Source organism: Eptesicus fuscus, chromosome 7 (assembly GCF_027574615.1).
Source record: "Eptesicus fuscus isolate TK198812 chromosome 7, DD_ASM_mEF_20220401, whole genome shotgun sequence".
NCBI classification, from domain to species: Eukaryota; Metazoa; Chordata; class Mammalia; order Chiroptera; family Vespertilionidae; genus Eptesicus; species Eptesicus fuscus.
Window position 1 is genome coordinate 53934298 of NC_072479.1, and position 25478 is coordinate 53959775.

The 25478-nt window shown below is 47.3% G+C and overlaps 3 protein-coding genes, 1 long non-coding RNA gene and 1 pseudogene across 7 annotated transcripts in view; 3 read left to right on the forward strand and 2 right to left on the reverse strand.

The window, feature by feature from the left end:
- The window catches only part of LOC129149786 (uncharacterized), a 22325-nt gene extending 15425 nt beyond the window's left edge, over nt 1–6900 (forward strand). The window contains exon 3 of the long non-coding RNA XR_008556595.1: nt 6648–6900. This is a non-coding gene — a long non-coding RNA (uncharacterized LOC129149786). The remainder of the gene's footprint in view (nt 1–6647) is intronic.
- The window catches only part of RAB5B (RAB5B, member RAS oncogene family), a 20252-nt gene extending 12089 nt beyond the window's left edge, over nt 1–8163 (reverse strand). The window contains exon 1 of the mRNA XM_008148609.3: nt 8072–8163. The gene's annotated coding sequence lies outside the window, so the exon portion shown is untranslated. The remainder of the gene's footprint in view (nt 1–8071) is intronic.
- On the forward strand, nt 1519–2039 carry LOC103292406 (ubiquitin-40S ribosomal protein S27a-like; annotated as a pseudogene).
- A 1224-nt stretch (nt 8164–9387) lies between the features above and the next one.
- Nucleotides 9388–15475, reverse strand: CDK2 (cyclin dependent kinase 2). Of its 4 annotated transcripts, XM_008148605.3 has the most exons (8): nt 15143–15475; nt 14350–14427; nt 14123–14243; nt 13432–13602; nt 12181–12282; nt 11364–11507; nt 10856–11059; nt 9388–10571 (listed from the first exon to the last, which is right to left on the reverse strand). In XM_008148605.3, the coding sequence occupies exons 1-8, from the start codon at nt 15256–15258 to the stop codon at nt 10467–10469; spliced, it is 1041 nt and encodes a 346-aa protein (XP_008146827.1). In that variant the 5' UTR covers nt 15259–15475; the 3' UTR covers nt 9388–10466. The 4 variants fall into 4 exon arrangements, with proteins under 4 accessions (XP_008146827.1, XP_054574955.1, XP_008146828.1 ...); XM_054718980.1 differs by lacking the exon at nt 13432–13602; XM_008148606.3 differs by lacking the exon at nt 11364–11507.
- Nucleotides 15476–16279: 804 nt separating this feature from the next.
- PMEL (premelanosome protein) lies at nt 16280–25387 on the forward strand. The gene is made up of 11 exons (XM_028156189.2): nt 16280–16364; nt 20054–20164; nt 20308–20454; nt 21146–21280; nt 21650–21811; nt 22059–22778; nt 23495–23611; nt 23846–23930; nt 24040–24245; nt 24342–24429; nt 25155–25387. Exons 1-11 carry the CDS (start codon nt 16295–16297, stop codon nt 25294–25296), a joined length of 1983 nt encoding a protein of 660 aa, XP_028011990.2. The 5' UTR covers nt 16280–16294; the 3' UTR covers nt 25297–25387.
- The last annotated feature ends 91 nt before the right edge of the window (nt 25388–25478 follow it).

Here is a 25478-nt window from a genome sequence, read left to right on the forward strand (position 1 = left end):
CATTTAAGAAATTTGTTTCTCTTAGGGTTACTCAACATCTGTGAGGATGAGTTATTATTTTTTTAAAATATATTTTTATTGGTTTCAGAGAGGAAGGGAGAGAGAGAAAAACATCAATGATGAGAGAAAATCATTGGTCAGCTGCCTCCTGCATGGCCCCTATTGGGGATCAAGCCTGCAACCCAGGCATGTGCCCTGACCGGAAATCCAACTATGACCTCCCGATTTATAGGTTGACACTCAACCACTGAGCCATGCCGCTGGCCAGGATGAATTATTTTTAAAAATCTATTTATGTGGTTCATATACATTGTTTCATAGGAAAAGAGGCTAGATCTTCATATTGGCATGGCTCAGTGGTTGAGTGTCAACCGATTTGAAAACAGATGACACAATAGAAAAATAACTACATTTAAAAAAAGAAATAACTGCAGATGATAAACTAATCAAGTTTCCTTTAGGTGACATTAGACTATACTCTTTTTTTAATCCTCACCTAATAATATGTTTTTATTGATATTTAGGGAAAGAGGAAGGGAGAAACTTCGATCGATTACCTCCCATACATGCCCTGACTGGGGATCAAACCTGCAACCTTTTGGTGTATGGGATGACACTCCAATCAACTTAGCCACTCAGACAGGGCATATATTATACAGTACTCTTAAGAAACAACAGGAAAAGTTACTAGAATCTTCAACTTATTCCTTTACCTTTTAAAAAAATATTTTTTTAATGGATTTCAGAGAGGAAGGTAGAGGGAGAGATGGAAACATCAATGATGAGAGAGAATCATTGATCAGCTGCCTCCTGCATGCCCCCTACTGGGGCTCAAGCCCCCAATTCAGGCATGTTCCCTAATTGGGAGTTGAAACAGGTGAGCTTAGTGCCCGGATGGATGCTCAACCATGAGCCACACCCAGCTAGTCTACCTTTTTATCTATTTTTAAGCATATGATCTAAGGAGCAGAACACAGCCTTAATGTTACTATTCTACAAAATGAAAACATGGGAATTAGAGTAGACTGAATTCTTATGGGCAGACACATCACTGTAGACTTGGGAAACAGTAGGGAGTTGGAGTGAAGATAGGAAACAGTCACAGACACAATCAGGTTGCAAAGGCCTGATCAATAATAACCCCCACAGCCCTGGCCGGTTTGGCTCAGTGGCTAGAGCGTCGGCCTAGGGACTGAAGGGTCCCGGGTTTGATTCCAGTCAGGGGCATGTACCTTGGTTGCGGGCACATCCCCAGTGGGGAGTGTGCAGGAGGCAGCTGATTGATGTTTCTCTCTCATCCATGTTTCTAACTCTCTATCCCTCTCTCCTCCTCTCTGTAAAAAGTCAATAAAATATATTTTAAAAATAATAATAACCCCCACAGACAGTAAGTCAAACCAGAGCTCAGACACACAATCAGCAAACTTTCTTGCTACTAAGCAACCTTGGCTTATCAGAGATCGGTAACCAGTGGGTTATAAAAGACTACCTCCCGCCTTTCCAATCCGCCACCTGCGGTGGAGTCACCGCCAAGATGCAGATTTTCGTGAAAACCCTCACAGGGAAGGAAGACCATCACTCTCAAGGCTGAACCCTCGGATACAATAGAAAATGTAAAGGCCAAGATCCAGGATAAGGAAGGAATTCCTCCTGACCAGCAAAGACTTTGCTGGCAAGCAACTGGAAGACAGGCGTACTTTGTCTGACTACAACATTCAAAAGGCGTCCACGCTTCATCTTGTGTTGAGACTTCGTGGTGGTGCCAAGAAAAGGAAGAAGAAGTCTTACACCACTCCCAAGAAGAACAAGCATAAGAGAAAGAAGGTTAAGCTGTCTGTCCTGAAATACTACAAAGTGGATGAGAATGGCAAAATCAGTCGCCTTCGTCGCGAGTGCCCTTCAGATGAATGTGGTGCTGGAGTTTTTATGGCCAGCCACTTTGACAGACATTATTGTGGCAAATATTGTCTGACCTATTGCTTCAACAAACCAGAAGACAAGTAATTGTATTTGGGTTAATAAAAGACACGAACTAACAACAGCAGCAAAAAAAGACTACCTCCCACCCTAATGTGTCACCCTCAATATGTCCTCCTGCCCTGTTCACAGGAATTGATGGGCTGTCCATCTCTGTGCCTTGATCTTTAATCCCAACATGTTTATAAGGGTATCATGGCTTTTTTTTATGCAATAGCTAGACTCTCAAAAAAATCAGGGGTACAAAAATGAAATAATATCTGTAAGATTCAATTGACTTCACTATTCTGGTAGTGATTTTTTTGCTAAGAGTTGATAGTGGGCAAATGATCCATTCAAAGGTAAACAATAAACCACAGCCAACCAGTCAAGTAGTGTGATGATTATTACCTCCAGACCTAAGGCAAAACCCAAAGAGGGAGGAAGGAGATTTTCCTTTCAACCCTTTCAGTTCAGAAGAGAAGAAACCAGATTTAACTTCCCTTAGAAGTGCAGCTCCACAAGAATGACTTACCAAATGACCATTAACTAGGGAGGATTGAGGCTTGACTCTGGCAACAGCCCACTGGGAGAGAGGAAAGAGGGAGGATAAAGGGGCAAGTTCTTTAGGTGGACAGCTCTCCCACCAGCGCAGGAAAGTATGAATAGGAAGCGTTTCTCAGCCTGCTGATCCCAGCTAGAACACAACTCTGTTCCTTTGGCTTCCTTCCACTTGGTAGCTTTGAGTTTCTATGCCTATTACATATGAAGCCTCTAGAAGTCTATCGCCTATCAATAGAGGCTGAGTTCCAAGTATATAACCACTAGAGCCTAGCCCATTCCCAAATGTCAGCTATGTAGAGTCAGTTGGCCAGGTAAGAAGCAATCTAGAGGTCATCTAGCCCAGTCTCTGTATTTTATTTATTTATTTTATATATTTTATTGATTTTTACAGAGAGGGAGGGAGAGGGATAGAGTTAGAAACATCGATGAGAGAGAAACATCGATCAGCTGCCTCCTGCACACCCCCTACTGGGGATGTGCCCGCAACCAAGGTACATGCCCTTGACCGGAATCGAACTTGGGACCCTTCAGTCCGCAAGCCGCCGCTCTATCCACTGAGCCAAACCGGTTTCAGTCCAGTCTCTGTATTTTATAGGCGAGGAAAACAAGGCACATAAAATTAATCATCTTGCCTGGTGTTACCATACAGACAGCTATCAGCTGTCACACAGATGTTTAGTAGCAAATCTTCTCTAACAAGTACTCCTAGGCAGGTACCTTTGCTACTATTATACCACTATACCTCCTAAGGAGGCAATAGATACTGAACTCTGAGGAGGGCACTAGGACAGGAACAAGAGCTGAGACTGGATAGAATTTCTGCCTCTATTCAGCTTAGATAAGTACTTCCTTTGGGACTAAACATTAGGAAGACCTAGGCTTTCCCTGGGTACTGGGATCCAGTCCCACATCCTTCTGACAAAAGGGCTCACTCATTATTATGCCTTTCTAGAAGGTCTTGACCAACGCCTGCCAGGACAGCTGAAAGAAGCAATTTAATGGAAGGTGACAGGAAAAGAAGTGGTAACTTTTGCAGAATTCAGTGGGCCTTGGGATTAATGGATTTATTGAGTATGGAAGATAGGGCAGAAGCCAGTAAAAACCTTCAACTTGCAAACTTTATTTAGATTCCAAATTACAAAAATCTTGAACTGAGAGCTCCACTATTTGGCTCAGCACTTTCACTGTGTTGATCCAGTGTTAACCAGTGAATCACTGACTTGAATGAGAGAGTCCTTCTACTTCCCCCACTCTTTCCCTTATATTTCCTTAAGAGGCAAAAAGCATACTTATCTCTTATCAGCATGGTAGCACAAACTTCCTACTATTGACCTAGGAAAGATTAGAATGCCCTTTCACACCTTGCCTGCCTACCAAACTTCTAATGTATCTTTTAAAGCCCGGCTCAAATGTCACCTTCTCTATGAAATTGCATAATTACCCTCTCACCCCAGCAGTATTCATCACTGCTTCCTCTGGGGTCACATAGTATTAAGACTGTATTACTATCACAGCATTTATTATATTGTATTAGTTTATACTATGTACTTCTCAAAAAGTGTGACTACTTTTTATGTTATCTTGAACCTCCAGAGCAGAGCACAATACTGGATCCCTAGTAGATGTTCATTAAATGCTCCTTATATTAAGGCCAAAGCAATCCTGCTTCCTTCCTTCATTAACTCCTGCCCTTCCATGCCACCTGGATAGCTTCTTACTTATTTCCATTTGGAAATGTTTTTAATCAGCCTCAGAGAACCAATTCTCTCCCTGGCTGCTTTGTGATCTCCCTTGGATGGAGGGCCCCCTAGGGACTCAACCCACAAGGTACTGTTGCAACTCATATGGGCTAACTGCTTTTCCTGTCACCCGTTACTATGCCTCAAATGGCCTAATCACTCCGAATATGTGGCCCTCCCACCCTAACACTGAAGCAACTATGTCTAAATAAAAAAATTCCCTGAATTTTCAGTTGATATTAATGTTCAAAAAACTTTGGGCCATTATCTCTATTAATTCTTGAACTTGAGAAACACAAATTAAAAAACAAACAAAACACCACGTCATACAGCCCTAGCTGGTTTGACTCAGTGGAGAGAGCATTGGCCTGGGGACTGAAGGGTCCTGGCTTTGATTCTGGTCAAGGGCACATACCTCGGCTGCAGGCTCGATCCCTGGCAAGGGCATGTGGGAGGCAACCAATTGATGTGTCTCTCTCACATCAATGTTTCTACTAGTATGACTCTTCCTCTCCCTTCCACTCTCTTTAAAGAAATCTATGGAAAAATATCGAGTGAGGATTAACAAAAACCACACACATACACCACACACACACACACACACACACACACACACACTCAAATACTCTTACCACCACAGAGCTTGAGGACACTGAAAAGGTACCCACGGTCCCTAAACAGAAGCTACAACCTGGTCCAGAAATCTGCACAGACTTTGCTCACATGGGTGGCTCCTTACTCAGTTACTATCCAGTCAATGACTAAATCTTTCCTAAAACATTCTTGGGAAGTGGGAGTATACTGTGTAGGGTTTTAAGGTATCCTTCCTCCTAGAGAGCTGTTGCATTTCCTCAAGTCACTGTCTTACACTTTGTTTACTTTCCAATCTGAAAGGCCTTAGGAATAGGAGCTATATACTTATTTCTCCTACCCTCTGCCTCCTCAGAAGTCAAATCCTTATCTATGCACATAAACAAGTATAGAAGAGCAATCTTGCTCCTGGGCAAAGTAAGAGAAGATATAAGGTATGACTTCAAGGGCAATAGGTAAGCCCTCTTCTCCAAGTAAATTTTTGTAACTCAAGATTTATGTTTGAAATTCTATATTGATAATTCCACTCCTTAGCTCCTTCTTATGAAACAAAACCTCTTGGGAAGATTAATACTTTAAGTGACTATTTGTTACTTATACCTTAATAATGAAGTAATGTCTTAAAGGTAGGCTTTGATTAAAGGGAAGGTAGGAAAGACCAAAAAAGATAGAAAGAAAGGGACAGGATATCACCAGGATGTAGAACATGGCAAAGTCTAGAGAAGATTAAAACACACACATACAAATTCCTACAATTTTCTCTAGGACTGGCTTTGCAGGAGAGAAAATAAAAACTCCTAGGGGACACAATCAAGGTTTCTGTACAAAGGCTGGGCATATCAGAGGACTTCTAAAGCCAGTAAGGATAAATTCAACAAGGAGGTAGTATGAAATGTCTCAGTTGTGCTATGTTTAAAGGACAATTTCTTATCTAGAGAAACTTGGGAGCTTCTCATAGAAAGATACAAGGGACCCTTAGGAGAACCATCATCTTCTTTTAGGATAATGAAGGGACAGTCATATAATCTACACAGGCAGAGACCATGAACAAGAAGATAGAGGTCTCAAATTTCTCATGTTAGCAGAGATGCCACTAGTTCTCCCAAACAAAATGATTCACCTTAATATTTTTTTTCCTGCTCATAAAAGAGAAAAAAGTTTTGGCCATTTATCTGGGCATTTTTTAAGATACCCACTGCACAACTGGGGTGTGTGTTAAGAAGGTGAGGGATAAACCAGAGTACAGCTCTTTGCTTGTCTGAATTTGATAGAAGGAAGACAAGAAGAACTGTGAAAGGAGCACAATAAATAACAGAGTATCATCCCAGAAGGGAAACTGAAAAGAATGAGATCAGAGTTTGGTAGGAACATAAAAAAAAATTGCCTTTGGTGGCACATTCCCCAAAGCAAAGCAAGATTAGTCTCATCTGCTGTCTCTTATCTCTGACCTTTCTGGATGAAATATAATTAGTGAGGTTATGTGTGGGAGGATTTACACTTTTTACACTTATGTACAGCTTGAATATTTAAAAATATGTACATATTACTTTTCACATTAAGAAGAAATGTAGTTATAAAATACATTGGTATAAAAGGAAAAAAGGAGGAAGTATAAGGGAAAACCCAACAAGATCCAATCTATGGGAGACTAAGGTCAGAAGACCATTAAAAACATAGGGGAGGAGGGGACCTCTGTGCCTTAGTAATACATCTTCCTTTTCTCTACTCACCCCTTTTCCCAAGTGCCTTACTGTTTGCTATTTCTTTTTTTAAAAAAAATATTTTTATTGATTTCAGAGAGGAAGGAGAGGGATAGAAGCATCAATGAGAATCACTGATCGGCTGCCCCCTGCACGCCCCCTACTGGGCATCCAGCAGGCAACCCGGGCATGTGCTCTTGACTGGAACTGAACCGGGGACCCTTCAATCCGCGGGGACGCTCTATCCACCGAGCCAAACCAGCTCGGGCTGTTTGCTATTTCTAACCTGGGCTCCTGAAGAAGTAAACAAAGAATAGGGGTGATGCCAATCTTGTGGAATAGAATTTCTCTTCCCCAAATCCCTTCCTCAAGTGGTATCACTTCATATTTCCAGGGTTGGTTCCACCTAATCATTACCTGCCTAGGAAACCACCAAGTCTAAGTCCTACAAAGTTTCACTAACTGTGGTTGGAAGATCTCCTGGTGGCTGGGGAGTCCCTAAGCCCCTTTCCAGGGCAGATGAGAGTGCGCATTCCCCACTTCCAAGTTAGAGCTATGGCATCCACCACAGACCACATTATTGAGTGGGAAAACAAACAAACATCCCCCAAGTCCAACTTCTCAGCTCTTGCACAAGGACTGCACCCTGAACCATCTGAGGCTGGCAGGAAGAAACAGAGAGAGTGCACTCTCCAGCTGAAGCCAAGCGAAAGTGTAGGGTCTGAGTTTGGAACAGCCAAGAGTCACAGGGGGAAAGAAAATCACGTTTGTTTTCATTGGCTACCCTGGGAGTACCCAAAACTTCAAGTTACCACGTCTCAACACTCGATGGGGACAAAAGAGTGGGTCCTCCCAAGCCCCCGAGCCTCCAGCCCACCCTGGAGCAATCCCAGAAGCTCCACAGTGACACCAGGCCCTGCCTCCATTTCCCCAACCACCTGAGCCTTCTAGATTAGGAAAGCTTTCTTCGTTTGCCTCGCTGAACCCAAATCCTCCTCTCAGCTCAACGCTGGGGCACCCTCGTTATTTTTATAATAGTCACTTTCCCTGAAAAAGAATGCTTCTTACCCAACTAAGAACCCTTCCGGGGCCCTGCCAATTAGACCTCTCCAGAGCGCCAGCCCCGGGTACGCTCGGGGCCGGGCGTTGAGGCTGACCCCTCCTCACCTCCCCGCAGATGGGCTTACCTCACCGGCTGCCCCGGCCTTTCCTCCAGCTCCTCCCTCTCAGCGCTGCTCAATGAGGCCTGCCCTGCCCTCACACAGACCTGGGCCTCGCGTGCCCACTCCCAGCCCCGCCGCCGGCAGAACCCAGCCTCACCAACTTCGGGCTCCCAGCCCGCCTAGCCCCCTCCCCAGCGCCCCCAAAAGGCCTGCCGGGGCCCGGCCCCCTTCTCCCCTCTCCAGCGGGCCGCTCTAACCCCATCGCTGAGGCCCAGACCCGCCTCTGCTCTCAGGCCAGGCTGCTCTCCTCTCCCGGGCGCCTCCGCCCCTACCCTACAGGGCTCCATCAGCCCGGTACCTGGGGCTCCGTCTCCCCCGTCGGGCCCAAGCCTGTGTCGAACAGACAAACAGCCGCAGCTCAACCAAACCCTCCAGCCCCTCCTCCTCCTCCTCGCCCTGGGGCGGGGGCCCCGGCCAATAGCACGATTACGCCTACCATCCAGGGTGGGCTCTGTGTGCGCCGCTCCGCCAATCCTCCGGAGAAAGGCGGGCCTGTGTCGGCGCTGTCACCAACGAGGACGAGCCTGGGACCGGACAGGCGTGTCCCCAGGCCAATAGGAAGAGGGAAACCTTGAATATGGACAGGGTGAGGAGCCATTGACGAGGGAGCTCCCCGAGACAGGAGGCGGTACACTGTTGACAGGCGTACATACCAACCAATAATCTCTTGACACCCTCATGACCCCGCCTTTTGACTCATAAACATCTAATCAGGTGAGTGACGGAGGCGGGCCCAAGGGAAACTTTAACCAGTCCTGCGAAAGTTCGGAACTTGAATGGCAGGCAAGGCGGGGTTGAAGGAAGCCTCTGACCTTCGCCCCTCCCCCCGAATTTGGCAGGGACTGACTAGCTCCCCTCCCTCTAGGACCGATTTGCGGGGCGTAAGGGGAAATGCCTCTCCTGGGAGCCGGAGCCTGGGAATTTAAGTAGCCTTTAAGTCGGGGCTTCCTCCTTTCAGGGGGGGCTCAGAGTACAGGAAATTTTAGGGTGGGCGGTCTGAGATGATTTTTGATGAGGTGAGACAATGGCAGCCCCACGAACCGGTAGCTTGGGGAGACTTTAGCCCCTTCATAATTTTCATCCAGACAATTGACAGTATTATGAATCGTATTATAAAGATGAATAAAGTATATTTAGAAAACTTTGGTGATTGTGATATGCAGCAAAAAGGAAAAATGACGAGCTTACTGGGAAATGCAGTGTCGAGGTGAATCCCACAGAGCCCACTTCCAATCATATTACTGCTCTCAAGCTCTTCCTAACACTGGAATTCCAGAACTCAGTATAGGTGTCTGTGGTTATATGTGTGTTGGGGGAGAGGGGTGGGGGTGGGGAGGGAAGGGGTAGGGGAAGATGCAGGTTAGCGGGGAAAATATGAAGGCTTCAGTTTCTCCAGCTGTAAAATAGGGCAATAATTCCCACTTTGCCTACCCTCAGCACTATCCCAATTTCATCATAGAAGTCAAAATGGGGTGGGGTGAGTAGTCCTGCACAGAGAGATTAGGAAAAGTGGGGGTCTGAAACCAATTATCGTATAATACACATTCATATTCTCTCACACCATTCTTTCAGTAAATAAGTACACAAAAGTAAAGGAGGGAAGATAAACTGTAACACTAGTAACTTTTTTTTAATGAATTACAAATAATGTTAATAGCAAGAACACTCAAGGACAAGAGGTCAAAGAAAAACAATACTCTTTTTTTTAAACATTTGCATTACAAAACCCCAAGGTGCACATGGCAACAAATTCACCCACTCCCACTAAAAAACTACTAGAACCTGAAATATAAATATAATTATTCATCCTTCTTTTAAAGAAATATTTTATCTCCGTGCTCCCACTCAGTCACAGCCCTAAAAAAGTGTCAGTATTCTCAAAACGATGTCTAATCTTTACTTCCACTCCTATGGGGGTGGCCCTCGGGGGAAGCTGTGCCCTGCCACCTGAAGAACTAAGAATTTTAAAAGAGAAAAACCCAAATATCTTTCACTTGCCTCATAAGGCCGCGGTGAAGCAGAATCCCTGTCCCGGAGCCTCCCAGACATCCCTTGCCCATAGGAGGGATAGGAGGGACGGGTAGGGCACCGGGGGCAATCATTTCTACTGTAGCCTCAACAGGATTGCAGAGGTGGGGAGTCCTGAGACTCTCAGACTGTTAGGTGAGATCAAACACTGAAACTACAGTAAACTGGTTGGATCTGTTTTTTAACTTAATTTTTCAAAACAGGCCCCTCTCTCTGTTTTTGTTTTGCTTGGTTTTCAAAATTCCAATGTACCCCTGTCATCAATGGGCCTAACAAACACAGTGGCAGCAGGCGGTTTGAGGCCTCTGTCATCTCAAACACAGGAAATAATAACTGTGGGGCTTTCAGAGATTGGAATGGCAAATCCTATGTGGGGGGAGAGGAAAGAGTCAGTCTTTTTTTCTTTTTTTTTTTTAAACACCAGCTCTCCTTAGCAATGACTAAGGAGGGTTGGTAGAGGCTGACTTAAGTGCATCTAATACTGAAGTTTCCTTTCATTTTCCCCCTCCAACCCCTTTGTATCCCTAGAGTTGGCTGGCTAAGAAAGGAAGGTAAGTGAGTGTTAAGGCAGCCAGACAAGATAGAGGACACCCCTAGCCCAAGGCCAAGCCAGATCAGGCCCCCCACTGGAGGAGAGGGTGAGACTGGGGGCTTGGAGAAGGACATCAGAGTCGAAGATGGGGTACTGGCTTCGTCACATCCTGGAAGAAAGGGTGAGTCAGAGCTGCCTTTGCTGAAATCCGTTTGTTGGGGTCGTAGTGCAGCATTTGCTGGAGGAAAAGATGTACATTGACTTCAGTGATGTGATAGCGGGCTTAACAGACAGTAAGTATTCCAAGAATTCAGGAAACCAGGATTCATTTTACCCAAGGCAGAGTTCCCATTTCCCTCCTCCCTATATCTGTCCGTTCAGTTGGTATGCCAACAGGGAGACAGAAGCAGGAGCTAGGGAAACACGGAAACTGAATCCAGGGTCTGACCCTTCCTTCCTCCAGGAAAAACCCTGCCCTGTGGTAGCCAATGAGAGGAAAGGGAGCCCAGCCCCCATTCTCACCGATAATAAGCTCCGTCCATCTTCATCCAGGGGAGGCACAACTTTACTAAAATCTTGCCGGGCCCACTTGGGGAAACTTGGCTTATAATCAGGCATAGAAGTAACTCCTGGCCAAACCACCTCATCTGGGGTCCCCAGAGTCCGAAAGATCCGGAAGAGTTGGTCAATCTCAGAATCTCCAGGGAATAGGGCCCGGCGAGTCACCTGAAAATGGGGAAAGAGGAAAAGGCCAAGACCCACATTGGCGTCAGTCAAAACTGCCCCTTGTATAACGGAGGTTCCCGCAGGCAGTGGAAGGTCAGTAGGGCCCCATGACTCCCTCCCCAGGGCCTTTCATGGGGTCAGTCACACAGAGCCTGAGACAATGAAGTCCCTTCATCTGTCTCCTCGCCCCCTCCTTCCTTCCCCCAACCATGGTTTTGCAGATCCCCAAGGCTGGGTGGGTCTGGGAGGGGGTGAATGTCTGGGGTGCCACTGACGTGTAGCAAAGGGATCCCAAGCCACTCACGGGGTGTGGGGTAGACACTGCGGTCATCCCCCCTCCTTGTGATGCAGCCACTTCTAGATAGGAGCACAGCGTGCAGAGACTGTGTCTTCCATTTCTTCTGTGTTCCCCACAGCACTTAGCATGGTGCTGGGTACACACTAGGTGCTTAACAAATATTTTTTGATGAATTGAGAGAGGAATATGGGCAATTGTAAAGTAATGCACTGGGGGATAAATGCACATTATATATATAGGCTAATGGTCTCCAAGCCCCCGGTTACAACCCAGATGAAGGACCATAAAACAAATTGCTGATTTGATTTAAAAACTCAGCCCACTCCATGATTGTATTAAGTGGGACAACAGTTCACATATTAAGGCTGGGCCTCAGGGATCCTTTAGTCTAAAAAGCCAGAGGTTGGGTGGGGACATGAACTAAGTTTGCCGTTTAAGTAAAAAATGTGGATAAACTGAACACAGGTGGCTTCACTGCATTCCTCACACCGTACAGTAAGGTCTCCAGGCCAAATGAAAGAAGCACTAAATGGAGCTCATTCTACCAAATATATGCAGACCAAAGCTAAAGCAGCTACAGAAATTATTTAGCTCAACTTGGGGATCAGAGACGTACAAGGATGCTCAAGCTATTTGAGGATATCCTAGCGTTGTGGTTGACATCAGGGACAACAGTCCTATCCTTTCCCCACCACCCTTGTAGTGCTACTCTAGAGAAAGAACCCTGTGATAATAGAAGGGCCATGGATCTGGGCCAAGAAACAGTTCTGTTGTTGAATGTGGGGAGGAGTGGGCAGGGTGGAACTCAGGCATGTATCTGTACCATCTCAGCAAAGATGCAGCCAAGGCTCCAGATGTCCACAGCTGTGGAGTAGTATTTGCAGCCCAGAAGGATTTCAGGTGCTCGGTACCACAGGGTCACCACCTGAGGACAAAAGTAGGAAGGGGAGGGTTGGTATATGGGGCATGGAGATTCCATTTCAGTTCCCCAGCGCTACTCTGCTAACTCCCTGCTTCTTCACAAGCAGCTTCTTTCCCTCCATCCTTCCCTTGCCTCTGGTTTTCCCTCAGCAAAATGACTACATACATCTTAGCCCAGAATGGGCCTAGCCCATGACTCTGGGACCATATTTTCTGAACCCCCAATTTGTGACCCTCATGGAAAACTTGAGAGAAGTGGTCATAATTTTAATGGTGTGCCATCCAGTTCACCTGGCTTGGTATCTATCAAAGCCCAGTTAGCCCTGCAGTATGAACTCTGTGAGTACTCTAAGACCTCTTGAGGTGTCAAAAATACTCTCCCTCTAGTGCGGGGGGGTAGGGAATGTCCAGCTATGGGCCTTATAAGGCCCAAGAAATCATTTGGTCTGGCCCTGCCAAGGCATTAGGGGTGAGTTATTAAATGTTTGATTAGCAGGCTGATTTGTTGTTGTTGTTAATAGTCACCTGAGGATATTTTTCCATTGGTTTTTAGCGAGAGTGGAAGGGAAGGGGAGAGACAGAAAGAAACATCCATGTGAGAGACATATCAATTGGTTGCCTCCTGCACACACCCCAACCAGGAGCCTGCAACCAAGGTATGTGCCCTTGACTAAAATTGAACCCAGATCCCTTCAGTCTGAGGGCTGCTGCTCTATCCACTGAGCCAAACCGGCTAGGGCTAACAGACTAATTTTTTTTTTAAATATATTTTATTGATTTTTTACAGAGAGGAAGAGATAGGGATAGAGAGTTAGAAACATCGATCAGCTGCCTTCTGCACACTCCCCACTGGGGATGTGCCCGCAACCAAGGTACATGCCCTTGACCGGAATCGAACCTGGGACCCTTGAGTCCGCAGGCTGACGCTCTATCTATTGAGCCAAACCGGTTTCGGCCAGACTAATTTTTTAAGTTGATAATTTTGTATAGCCCTTGAATGATGTTAAAATATCCAAATGGCCCTTGCCAGAAAAAAGGCCCCCTACCCCTGCTCTAGTGAGAAACTGCTGTCTAAATATTTGTAGTTACTTTTTGAATGTCCTTGTTAACACCTCCCAGGAAGTTCAGAGAAGAAATGTGGAGAGGGACTGACCTCATGGGTGTAAGTACGAACAGGGACTCCGAAGGCTCTGGCTAGTCCAAAGTCTGCGAGTTTGATGGCCCCCTCAGCGTTGATAAGCAGATTCTGAGGTTTGAGGTCTCGGTGCAGGACCCGGTGAGAATGGCAGAAAGCTAGGCCCTGGAGCAGCTGGAACAGATAGCTCTGACAATGGAGAGAGACAGAATTATGTTTCTTTATCACCTCCAAAGCTCTACTAAAGCCTTTACTATATTAGATTATAAGTGTGTGTTGAATAAACATTTGTTGATAGATTGAAAGTAGTTTGGGGAGTAAACAACCCAGCTACAATACAGGAACTAGAGACTCACTGGCTATTTCTCCCACCAAACAGGTAAAAGGACTTTTTTTGGAGGAATGTACCAAGTGCCTTCAAGTCCCATTTATCTGCGTTTCATCTGACCTTCTACCGGAGCTGTTATGTTGACTCACTAGAGTTTCAACTTTGATTCTCCTGCCCAGCCCTGGGGTTAATAGGCATAATGAACAGTGAAAGAGCCACAAAAGAAAGGGGTGTGTGTGTGTGTGTGTGTGTGTGTGTGTGTGTGTAGGGAGATGAGTGCTGGGAAACCAATATCACAATTCTTCATTCGGTCTGACTTGCCTGGCCTTCAGTCCCCACAAGACATGACCATGTTGGGGAGGAGGTGATGAGAAGGATTACCTTGATGAGGGGAAGAGGAATGCCAGTAAGAGCAGAGGCATCCATGAATTTCTTGAGATCCTGGTGCAGAAACTCAAAAACCAGGTAGAGTTTGTTTTCTGTGTGGATGACATCCAGCAGCCTAGGGAAGGGAGGTCCAGGAATGGAGGTGAGAGAGCAAGACCCCCAGATGACACAGACAGAAGGCATCCTCCTTACTATCAAGCACCTCCCCTTTACATACTTACTTGACAATATTTGGATGGTTAAGCTCCTTAAGCAGAGAGATCTCTCGAATAGCAGTACTGGGTACACCCTCTGTCTCACTTGGAGAGATTGGGAAACAGAGATGGGAATGTGGTTACAAATATTCCCTTTCTCCCAGCCCAGGCATTCTTTTTCCCCTAAGGAGACACCACCCCAGCATCCCCTAGTAAAGTGAGAGAAGAGAAAGTGTGCTGTAGTTCATTCATTCATCCGGGACAGAGAGTGGCTTTTGGACATATTAAGGCCATTATTTCTTTTTTCCCCCCCAAAGGTAGGTGAGTAAAGCCTCCTGGTAAAGGGGGAGAGAAGGTAACAGAAAAAAAAGCGAGTTGCAGCGCCCAGCCTCCCTAGAGGGGCCAGTGAGGTTCAACTGCCATTCTTTTGAAACAGGGAGAGAATTCTAAGATGAGGGTGGGGCTGGGGCAGCGAGGGGGGCTCTTTATTCAGAAAAGTGCTCTTCGCCGGTTCCCACAAAACCCACCTCCACGGGGCGTACTGGACCCCAACTCAGAGGCCTCCTTTCTCTTCCTGTGCCTCCCTGACTGCACATTTGGGGGCTTCACCGGGCTCCGGGGAGCAAGTTTCCCACGGATTCGACACTACCCTGTAATCTCTCGAGGGAAACCCTCCACAGTCCTCCAACCCACTTCTCCACTTCAAAACAAGTCCCTCCCAGCTACCTTCCGGTCCCTGGACGGCTACCCGCCCGCGGGGTGGGGGTGGGGGCCCGCCCGGAGTTCCCGAGGTGGGAGTCCCGGGACTGAGGCCACTCACGTGTCCAGGCGGATTTTTTTAAGCGCCACCACTTCTCCCGTCAGCTTGTTTTTGGCTTTGTACACAACTCCGTACGTGCCCTCTCCGATCTTTTCCACTTTTTGGAAGTTCTCCATGAAGCGCTAGCGAGTCGGGTCAGCCGGGCCCTGGGGCGGGGGCCTGGGAACCCTGAAGAAAGCGGACCCCGGCTCTCCGGGGCGGAGGAGGGGGAAGCAGGGCCCGGCACGGCGGCTCCAGGTCCGGATGGAACGCAGTGTTATCTCTCGCTCTTGTCAATTTGTCCAACTTGAAACAATGTTGCCGCCTCCCTCCGGTTCCCCACCGCCGCCGGAGGCCCCGCCTCTCCTTCCCGCGTTTCCATGGCTCCGCCCCCGGCCCTTCCTATTGGTCGACGTCAGAACGGAGGGGCGAATCCCGCGCCCCTCGCAGCTAAGGAGCCAGCCGGGCGCAAGTTTGGTTCCGAAGAGGCATCAAGACAAGTTTCTGCCTCGGTGGGGAGGCCGAGCACCTCCTTCCAAGTACTGACCTGATTTGGGCTCGAATTTCCTACCCGTGTCCCGAGTTTGTAGGGATTCCCTGATCTCGCCGTTTTCACGACTCTTAGGGAAAATACAAATCGATCTAAGATTCAATGCCACCTGGCCCTGGGGCCTCCTTTGAAAAGCAGGAAGCTGGGCTGTGCTCTCCTGAATAATAAATTTAATTAAGTAAATAAATGAAAAATAAAGAAAAGCAGGAAGCTGGGAAACTCTTGTAAGGGTTTCCTGGGTGTCGGAGGAATCTTTGCCTCGGCCTCTCAGCCTACCCTGATACTGTCTGTCTCTCTCTCTGTTTTTGGATGTAGGATCTCTGTTTCAGTCTTTTTTGAGGCTCCTGGTTTGACTCAAACAACAGATTGATTTAATCTCCCATGATGAATTGAGCACGTGGAGTACGTGTTATGTAGCTGCCCTTCAGCCAATTCTCAGTCAAGATGAGAATGAACCTGTGTCTAGGGACCAGGATCCCTTGTCAGTTCTCCGGTTCTCTAGCAGCCCCTTCCAGACCTCCCCTGGAGGGAGAGGGGGAAGGACTATGCAAATGAGTACCCCTATCTTATATAGGGGCTTGTCCCAGCCCCTCAGTGCCTTTGGTTGCTGGAAGAAAGACAGGATGGTTCCTTTAAAATGCCTTCTCCATGTGGCTGTGCTGGGTGCTCTTCTGGCTGTGGGGGCCACAGAAGGTTAGTGTGGGGCGTGTGGATATGAATAAGTGCATTTGGGGTTGCACACCTGCTCTGGTTTCCCTCCTCCGAATGGGAGATACCAGCAACACTTCAGGCTTCTCTCATTCATTTGATTTAGTAAGGATGTGCACACTTGAACTCTGAATCTGGGACTGAATCTGAGAGTAATTCCATCTGCTTGGAAGGGCAAGAAAACGGTGGGTCTTCGTGGCCATAATTCTGAGGCCCCCCTGAGGCAGGGGCTCCAAGGGGGTGGGGGGAAATGAGTGGGAGGCTCTTTTAGGTGATGTCTCAGGCACTTGGGATAAGGTATTTAAAGTGAGGAGTAAGAAAGAGAATGTGGTATTGGATAAAAAGGGTAAGGAGGCACCATCAAACCTCTGTAGGGTGGGGATGGGTGAACACAGCCCAGGCTTTTGTCCTGGGCATGGAAAAGACAGGCAGAGGGGTCTCAGCTGAGCATCACATGAAAGGGCTCTGGAGGATTGGGGCCTCGTGACAGGAGCAAGAGGTGGGGGTGAGGAGTGGTGAGAGGATCTGGAATGTCCCGTGGGGCTCTGAGGAGGGAGGGTTGGGAGTGGGAAAAGAATGGGGCATCTTATGATTCTCTTGCTCTAGTGGTAGGATGCTCAATGAAGATTCCAGATCCTCCCCCAGCTGAATCAACTAAATTTCCAGTACAAATTACAAATGGAGTGAGGCTAGTTTCTGCTACGCTGAAATACATGCATCATATCTCTTTTTTCTTTTAATGTCTTTTTATTGATTTTTGAGAGAAAGAGAGGGAAAGGGAGTGGGATAGAGAGATTGAAACATTGATGTCAGTTGGCTGCCTCCTGCACGCTACCTACTGAGGAATGAGCCCGGAACCCAGGCATGTGCCCTGACTGGGAATCAAACCAGTGACCTCTTGGTTCATGGGTTGATGCTCAACCACTGAGCCACACCAGCTGGGCTCTCAATTTCTTCTTTCTCACAGACTTCAAGAAAATTCTTCTTGATTTGACTTTCCTCATTCATAGTGCTGTTTTAAGTCTTTTTTTCTTACTATGTTCCTTAATGTAGTCTGGAAACATTCTATTCATTCTTGTACATCTGAGGCTCTTAAAAGACTGCTTACTTTTTGGATCCTGATTTTTTTAATATCATAAGACATTTTTAGATATTAATGAAATTTTTATGGACTGGGTTTGATAATTTTGTCTAGTGTGAAGTAATGCTTATTCAATAAAATATTCATTTAAAAAACAGATACATACTGAATTTGTAGGGTTAAAATAACAAGATGCCTGGAATTAACTTTCATTTTTATTTATTTGTTTATTTATTTATTTATTTTTAAAGCTCCTAGATTTATTGAATTTTGAGTTCTACCTGCGGCGGCCTTGGCAGGACCAGAGCAAATGATTTTGCAGGCCTTCTACAGCCCGCAGGCTGGGCGTTCCCCACCCCTGATTTATTTATTTTTTTAATATATTTTTATTCATTTCAGAGAGGAAGGGAAGAGGGAGAGAGAGATAGAAACATCAATGATGGGAGAGAATCACTGACCAGCCGCCTCCTGCACGCTCCCCTACTGGGGATTGAGCCCGCAACTTAGGCATGTGCCCTTGCCTGGAATCGAACCCGGAACCCTTCAGTCCTCAGGCCGACGCTCTATCCACTGAGCCAAACCAGCCAGGGCCTGGGATTAGCTTTTAAAGACTTTAACTAAAAACAAATAGGAGACTTGACTTGGGGTGCTGAACACACAATACAATATACAGATAATGTATTATAGAATTGTATACCTGAAACCTATATAATTTTATTAACCAATGTCACCCCAATAAATTCAATAAAAAATAAACGGGTGAGGCCATGCGCCCCTGGGTCTGGGAGAGGCCATGTGCCCCTGGGTCCGGGTGAGGCCTTGCACCCCTGGGTACGGGTGAAGCTGGATCCCGGGTCCGGGTGAGGCCGTGTGCCCCTGGATCCGGGTGAGGCTGGGTCCCGGGTCTGGGTGAGGCCACGTGCCCCTGAGTCCGGGTGAAGCCGTGCCCCTGGGTCCGGCCGAGACCAAACCATAGGGAGTCGGACCTCCGTTACCACCATTTGTCCACCATCCAGAGCTGAGAGGGTCAGTGCTGACATGTACACATAAGGAACTGGTGGACATTGAAATTGGGTCTCAAAAGAACTGTTGGTCCAGAAAGAAACTCACTACAGACTGATTCATTTGCCTGTCAGCATAACTATTATTGCTCGTCTCACATTCAGTTCTTATAAGTATATCTCTAGTGACACATGATCTCGCTCATCTAGGGGAAATGATGAACAACATAGACTGATGAACAAGAACAGAACCAGAAACAAGGAGGCATCGATCGGACTATCGGGCCTCAGAGGGAGGATAGGGGAGGGTGGGGGGAGGGGGGAGAGATCAACCAAAGGACTTGTGTGCATGCATATGAGCCTAACCAATGGTTAAGTTCAACAGGGGGTTGGGGCATCTGTGGGGAGGGGTGTGGGATGGGAATGGGGGGATGAGGACAAATATGTGACACCTTAATCTATAAAGAAATTAAAAAATAAAATAAATAAATAAAAAATAAAACAACATAAACAAACAATAATAACAACATAAAGAAAAAGCAAATGTGGCAAATGCGATAGTTGTTGGATCTGGATGAGGCATATAGAGATCCACCATATCTCTTTTTCTCAGTCAGTTGCAATAAATTTGTCTGCTGTGTTCCCAACCCCAACCTCTGCCTGCTTCTGATCCATCTTCCTCACTGTTTGTCAGTTATCCTTCTAAAACACAATCTGATCATATTAAAAAAGATTCTGAAGGGTGAATTTTATGTAGGTGGATTATAGCTCAATAAAACAATCTTCTGAGGTGGCCTTGCCTATAGAGTTAAAGGCCAAACTCCTTCCCCGGACACTCAAAGCCCCCAAGGCAGCTTTTTGGTCTGGTCTTCCCTGGTGTGCATTAACCAGACTGCTAGTAGTTCCCTATCATGCCATGTGCTTCCGTGCCTCCATGCATGCATCTGCTCCTGCTAGGCCTTCTGCCTGGAGTGCTTTATCCCACAGGCCAGTTCCTCATTGAAGTCTTTCCTATCCTAATCTGCCAGAGTGGAACTACAGAAATCTGTTTAGACTGTCATTTTGTAGTACTTCATGCATGTCTGCTATGGCTCGTATTAAATAGTGCCTTGGTTTATAGCAATTTACATATATGTCTATCTCCTATACTTTACCTCGAATCCCTTCAGAGCTATCTTATTCATTTCTTAAGTCCTTTGTACCTGGCATAGTCCTTTGTACCTGGTACCTAGAAGGCATTCAGTAAATTAAATTGACTTTTTTTTTTTTTTTTAAATATATTTTATTGTTTTTTTACAGAGAGGAAGGGAGAGGGATAGAGAGTTAGAAATATCAATGAGAGAGAAACATCAACCAGCTGCCTCTTGCACACCTCCTACTGGGATGTGCCCGCAACCAAGGTACATGCCCTTGACCAGAATCGAACCTGGGACCTTTCAGTCCGCAGGCCGATGCTCTATCCACTGAGCCAAACTGGTTAGGGCTAAAATGCACTTTGAATGTGAGAATGAGTGGAGTGACATGGGGCATTATTATCTCTTGAGAAGGGACTGAGTGAGGATCCTAGGGCCCTCATGGCACTTTCCTTTTAGGATCCATAGGCCAAGACTGGCTTGGTGTCTCGAGGCAGCTCAGAACTAAAACCTGGAACAAGCAGCTGTATCCTGAGTGGACAGAAAACCAGGGGCCTGACTGCTGGAAAGGTGGGAACTTGGCAAATTCTGGGGAGGGCATGGTGGAAATGGGGTGGGGAGAGAACTGGGTTGAATGTAGTTTGAGAAGAAGGGGAAGGGTATATGAGGAGGGGAAGCCAAGGAGTCCCAGCTAATGCAACTGCCTTTTCCAGGTGGCCCAGTGTCCTTGAAGGTCCGTAGTGATGGGCCTACGCTGGTTGGGGCAAATGTCTCCTTCTCTATTTCCCTGCACTTCCCTGAATGCCAAAAGGTGCTGCCAGATGGGCAGGTCATCTGGGCCAATGACACCATCATCAATGGTGAGTACCTCTCTATCCCAGGCCCTCCTTCCTCTGTCCCAATTCTCTAGTACCCCTAATGAGCTCAGGGAAGGCCCCTTTCCACCTCTACTTTAAAAAAACAAAAAACAAATTATATATGTAATGCATATTCATTGTAGAAAAAGTAGAAAACACAAATAAAGTGGGGGGGGGATTATAGTTGCCCAAATGGGGGACAGAAGACCCAGTGGACTTAGAAGTTGGATGGATTTAGATTTAAACTTCTTACTAGTATGTGACCCTGGGCAAATACTTGTTTTGTGCTTCCGTTCCCTTATCTGTAGAATGGGGATGATACCTTACAATGAAAGGTTGTTGTAAGGACTAAAATGTGATAATATATAAAGAATTTAGCACAAGGCCTGCCCTAGCCTATAGTAAAGGCTCAATAGATGTTAGCTGGTGCTGTTATTTTTACTTTTATCCCATTAGCTAAAGCAAATCTCTCTAAATATATTGACATATGGCCTTCCAATCTCTTTCCTATGTTAGTGTATACATATGAATCTTTAATTGTAGTTTCCATTCTTTCCACTACCACCCTAAATGGATTATACCAAGGGGAATACACTTTGCGGCTAGGGAGTATTCCCAGAGCCCTCCTCGAGAGCCATATTAGGGGTTTGGTGTAATGCCAGGGTTTAAAGGTGACCCTGTCTCTACCTTTCAGGGAGCCAGGTGCGGGGAGGACAGCCGGTGTATCCCCAGGAACTTGATGGCGCCTGCATCTTCCCTGACGGGGAGGCCTGCCCATCAGGCCCTCGGTCTCAGAGGAGGAGATTTGTTTACGTCTGGAAGACCTGGGGTGAGGGGCTCCCTGCTCTGGCCTGTCAGCCACACTTGGATTCACCTCTTCCTACCTGATTCTCTTTCCTTTTGGTCCCATCCTTTAAGCTCTGCAAGTTTCCCTAATCATTTCCCCCCTGGCTCCTGCCTCTTCCGTAGCACCTAGCCCCCTCCGACTCTGTTATAGTTCTTCCTGGGAATCCTTCCTCAGTTATAGCCCCATTCCATGGAACCACTCCTTCCCTGGCCCCATATCACCACCTTCCAAATACCATCTGAAATTTCCATCCTAAATTCGTCTGACCTTCCTTCTCTGGTGCTGTCTCTAATCAATTTTCTTCAACCAGTAACCCTCACCCCTCCCCGCTTTTCTTCCCAAAACCCTCAGGCCAATACTGGCAAGTTCTAGGGGGCCCGGTGTCTGGGCTGAGCATTGGGACAGACACAGCAGTACTGGGCACAAACACCATGGAAGTAACTGTCTACCACCGCCGGGGGTCTGAGAGCTACACGCCCCTCGGTCACGCCAGCTTAGCCTTCACCGTTACTGGTAAGGATTAGGAAGGGGCGAGGCCAATCCTACAGCAAGAGAAGAAGGTGGAGAGGTTTGGCTGGACTGGAAGGGGAAAAGGGCAATGTGTATAATCTTAAAGGGGCAGAACCAGGAAAACCTGGACAAAGGAATATGGGGCTTAGAGCCAGTGAAGACACAGTCAGCCTGGGGTTGGAGGGTGTGGCTGTGAAAAGAGAAGCTGTGGCCCAGCTGTGCGTCTTACCTTTTCTGGTTCCAATCCCAGACCAGGTGCCCTTCTCTGTGAGTGTGTCCCAACTGCAGGCCTTGGATGGAGGGAACAAGCACTTCCTGAGAAACCAACCTCTGGTCTTTGCGCTCCAGCTCCATGACCCCAGTGGCTACTTGTCTGGGGCTGACCTTTCTTACACCTGGGACTTTGGAGACAGTACTGGGACCTTGATCTCTCGGGCACTTGTGGTCACTCACACTTACCTAGAGTCGGGCCCAGTCACTGCCCGGGTGGTGCTTCAGGCTGCTATTCCTCTCAGCTCCTGTGGCTCCTCCCCAGTTCCAGGAACCACAGATGGGCTTGTGCCAACTGAAGGGGCCCCTGGCACCACAGCTGGGTTAGTGCCTACAGCGGAAGTTGTAGGTACGACACCTGGTCAGGTGCAAACTGCAGAGTCCTCTGGAACCACAGCTGTGCAGGTGCTAACCACAGAAGCTTTAGATACTACACCGGTGCGAGTGCCAACTGCAGAAGGCCTAGGTACCACACTTGCAGAGATGCCAACTGCAGAAGGCCTAGGTACCACACTTGCAGAGATGCCAACTGCAGAGGCTATAGGTACGACCCCTGACGTGTCAACTGGAGAGCCCTCTGAAACCACAGTTGTGCAGGTACCAACCACAGAGTTGGTGGAGACCACAGCGGGAGAGGTACCCACGGCTGAGCCTGAGGGTCCAGATGCCAGCCCATTCATGCCTACAGAAGGTATTACAGGTAAGAGGGCCAGTGTGAATGAGGTTTATTGAGGTGGGGCATTTGTAACTAAAGAGCCGAAAGACTTCCCCAGGACCCAGTTGCCTAGCAATGGAGTCCCCTCAGAGGCCTCACTGGTTTTAAAGCCCTCAAGTCCCTCTTAATGCCATGGAATAGATGTGGAGTTAAAGAAGTCAGGGCCTTCCCCTAGGACCTGGGGAGAGAGCTTGTTGCTTCTCTGTCCCTGAGAGCTGTTCTCTGAGGGACAGGCCAGGGAATGACAGACTGCGGTTATTTATATAATCTTTATATCTCATTTTCTGTGCAAGCGTAAATGCATAGAAATCTTTTCCAGATTCTGACACCATTTCCCACCCCTGGATTCTCTTCCCAAAGCAGATCAGTCTGGAATTATAGCACTGAAAATGGGAGAGTGAGAAAGTGACACTTAGATGAGTTAAACATATGTTGAGTATCTAGCCTAGGGCCTGGCACAGTGTGGGGTATAATAAATACTTGTGATTTTTAAAAACTCTAACTCTACCCCATCTGTGAGACTGTGGGGCAGTAATTTCTCCTTCAGGGCCTCAATTTCCTTATCTATACAATGAGATTTCCCAGGTGTTGTCAGATTCCAAGCCTGGACTCAGTAGCTCTGGCTCTTCTGGGAACATGCCTGCTAGGCTTCTGTTTCCAGGTGAGTCATTTGCCTGTGGACTTCTCTCCTCTCCTGCCAGGCTCCCAGAGCCCCCTGCTGGATGATTCAGCCACCTTAACCCTGGTGAAGAGACAAGTCCCCTTGGATTGTGTTCTGTATCGATACGGTTCCTTTTCCCTCACCATGGACATTGTCCGTGAGTCTTGCCTACCGTGGGGGCTGGCGGAGGGAGGTGTGGGCTGTCTCAGGTTGCCAGTGGAAGCATACTGTGGAAGGAGTTGCTCACATGGGCAAGAATACCTAAATCCCAGAATTTTCATTTGAAGGCATGGGGATGGGATTAGGGAAGCAGTTTAGGGATTTCCTGTCTGTGATCCTTTAGGGAATCCTGATAGAGGAATCCCAGGCTTAAAATCTTGCAACTTTGCAGAGGGCATCGAGAGTGCTGAGATCCTGCAGGCTGTGCCATCCAGTGAAGGGGATGCATTTGAGCTGACTGTGTCCTGTCAAGGCGGGTGAGTGTCCCACTGGCGGCCCTGAGAACTCCTGGTTGACCATTACCCTATTCTCTGGTATCAAGTGTTCCTTCCCAGACCCCCTGACATAAGATGTCACCTCTCCCAGGCTGCCCGAGGAAGCCTGTCTGGACATCTCATCGCCAGGGTGCCAGCCCCCTACCCAGCGGCTGTGTCAGGCTGTGCCACCTAGCCCAGCCTGCCAGCTGGTTCTGCACCAGGTACTAACAGGCGGCTCAGGGACCTACTGCCTCAATGTGTCTTTGGCTGATGCCAACAGCCTGGCAATGGTCAGCACCCAGCTTGTCATGCCTGGTAGGTACTTGGACAAGAGCAGGGATGAAGGGCAGTGGGCAGAGGCTATCTGTCAGGGAGCAGACACTGAGGCAGAGCCTGGGATTCTCCTCACAGGTCAAGAAGCAGACCTTGGGCAGGCTCCCCTGTTCGTGGGTATCTTGCTGGTATTGATGGCTACGGTGCTTGCATTTCTGGTATACAGGTGAGAACCCCACCATCCAGTTCACACTCCCTTATTCCTTATTTCCACCACTCACTCTTCCTCAAGAGGAAGTATGGTGTCCAGGAAAGAGCCCAAACTTGGAAGTTAAACAAGTGTGGGCTGCATTCTTGCTCGTGGGATCTTCGGGAAGTAGCTTAACCTTTTCGAACTTCTGAAAAGTAGGAAAACTAACTAACACTTATCTTGTGGGCTGTTGTCAGGATTACAGACAATGTGGATAAAGCATCTGGTTCTGAAGCAAGAATACAATAAATGATTATATTGATGACTATTGTTATTGGCAATATCAAAAGTGGAGGAGGTTGGGTGAACTGAGTTCTCCACCTGCAAAAAGGGCAGATCTCTAGGCCTGGAGTCCTCAAATAGGGAACCTCGTAGGGAGAAGGGAATGGACAGAGGCTACCACAGAAAGAAGAGAGGATGATATGAGCAGTTATACGCATGGGATAAAATAACATTAGACCATTGTCAATTGAGATGGAGTAACTATTTCATCTCTTCTGCATGCATGGTCTAGACATATGTAAAAAAAAAAAAAAAAAGAGAGAGAGAGAGAGAGGATGAACCCTGTTGGTGAGGAGAAGGTTGGGGAGCAAAGATCAAGGCCAAGGAAACCTGAAATATGGGTGTGTCCTTTGGAGAGGCACAGACAGGCTGCCCTTGGCCATTGCTAACCAGTTTCCTCCTTCTTCTTCCAATATCAGGCGCAGACTTATGAAGCAGGGCTCTGCTGTCTCCCTTCCCCAGCTGCCACAGGGTAGCACCCACTGGCTGCGTCTGCCCCGGGTCTTCCACTCTTCCTCCATTGGTGAGAGCAAGCCCCTCCTCAGCGGGCAACAGGTCTGAGTACTCGCATGGGATGCCATGATTTACCCAGGGTGGACAGCGATGCCTATCTTTTCTCTACTCGAAGGCTGCCATTACCTGAAATAAATACTCAGAACCTGATGCTGTTTTTTTCTTGCTTCTCGGGAGAACCTATGTCATTTATAGAGTGAAGGTATAAAGGAAGGAGGTATACCACTCAC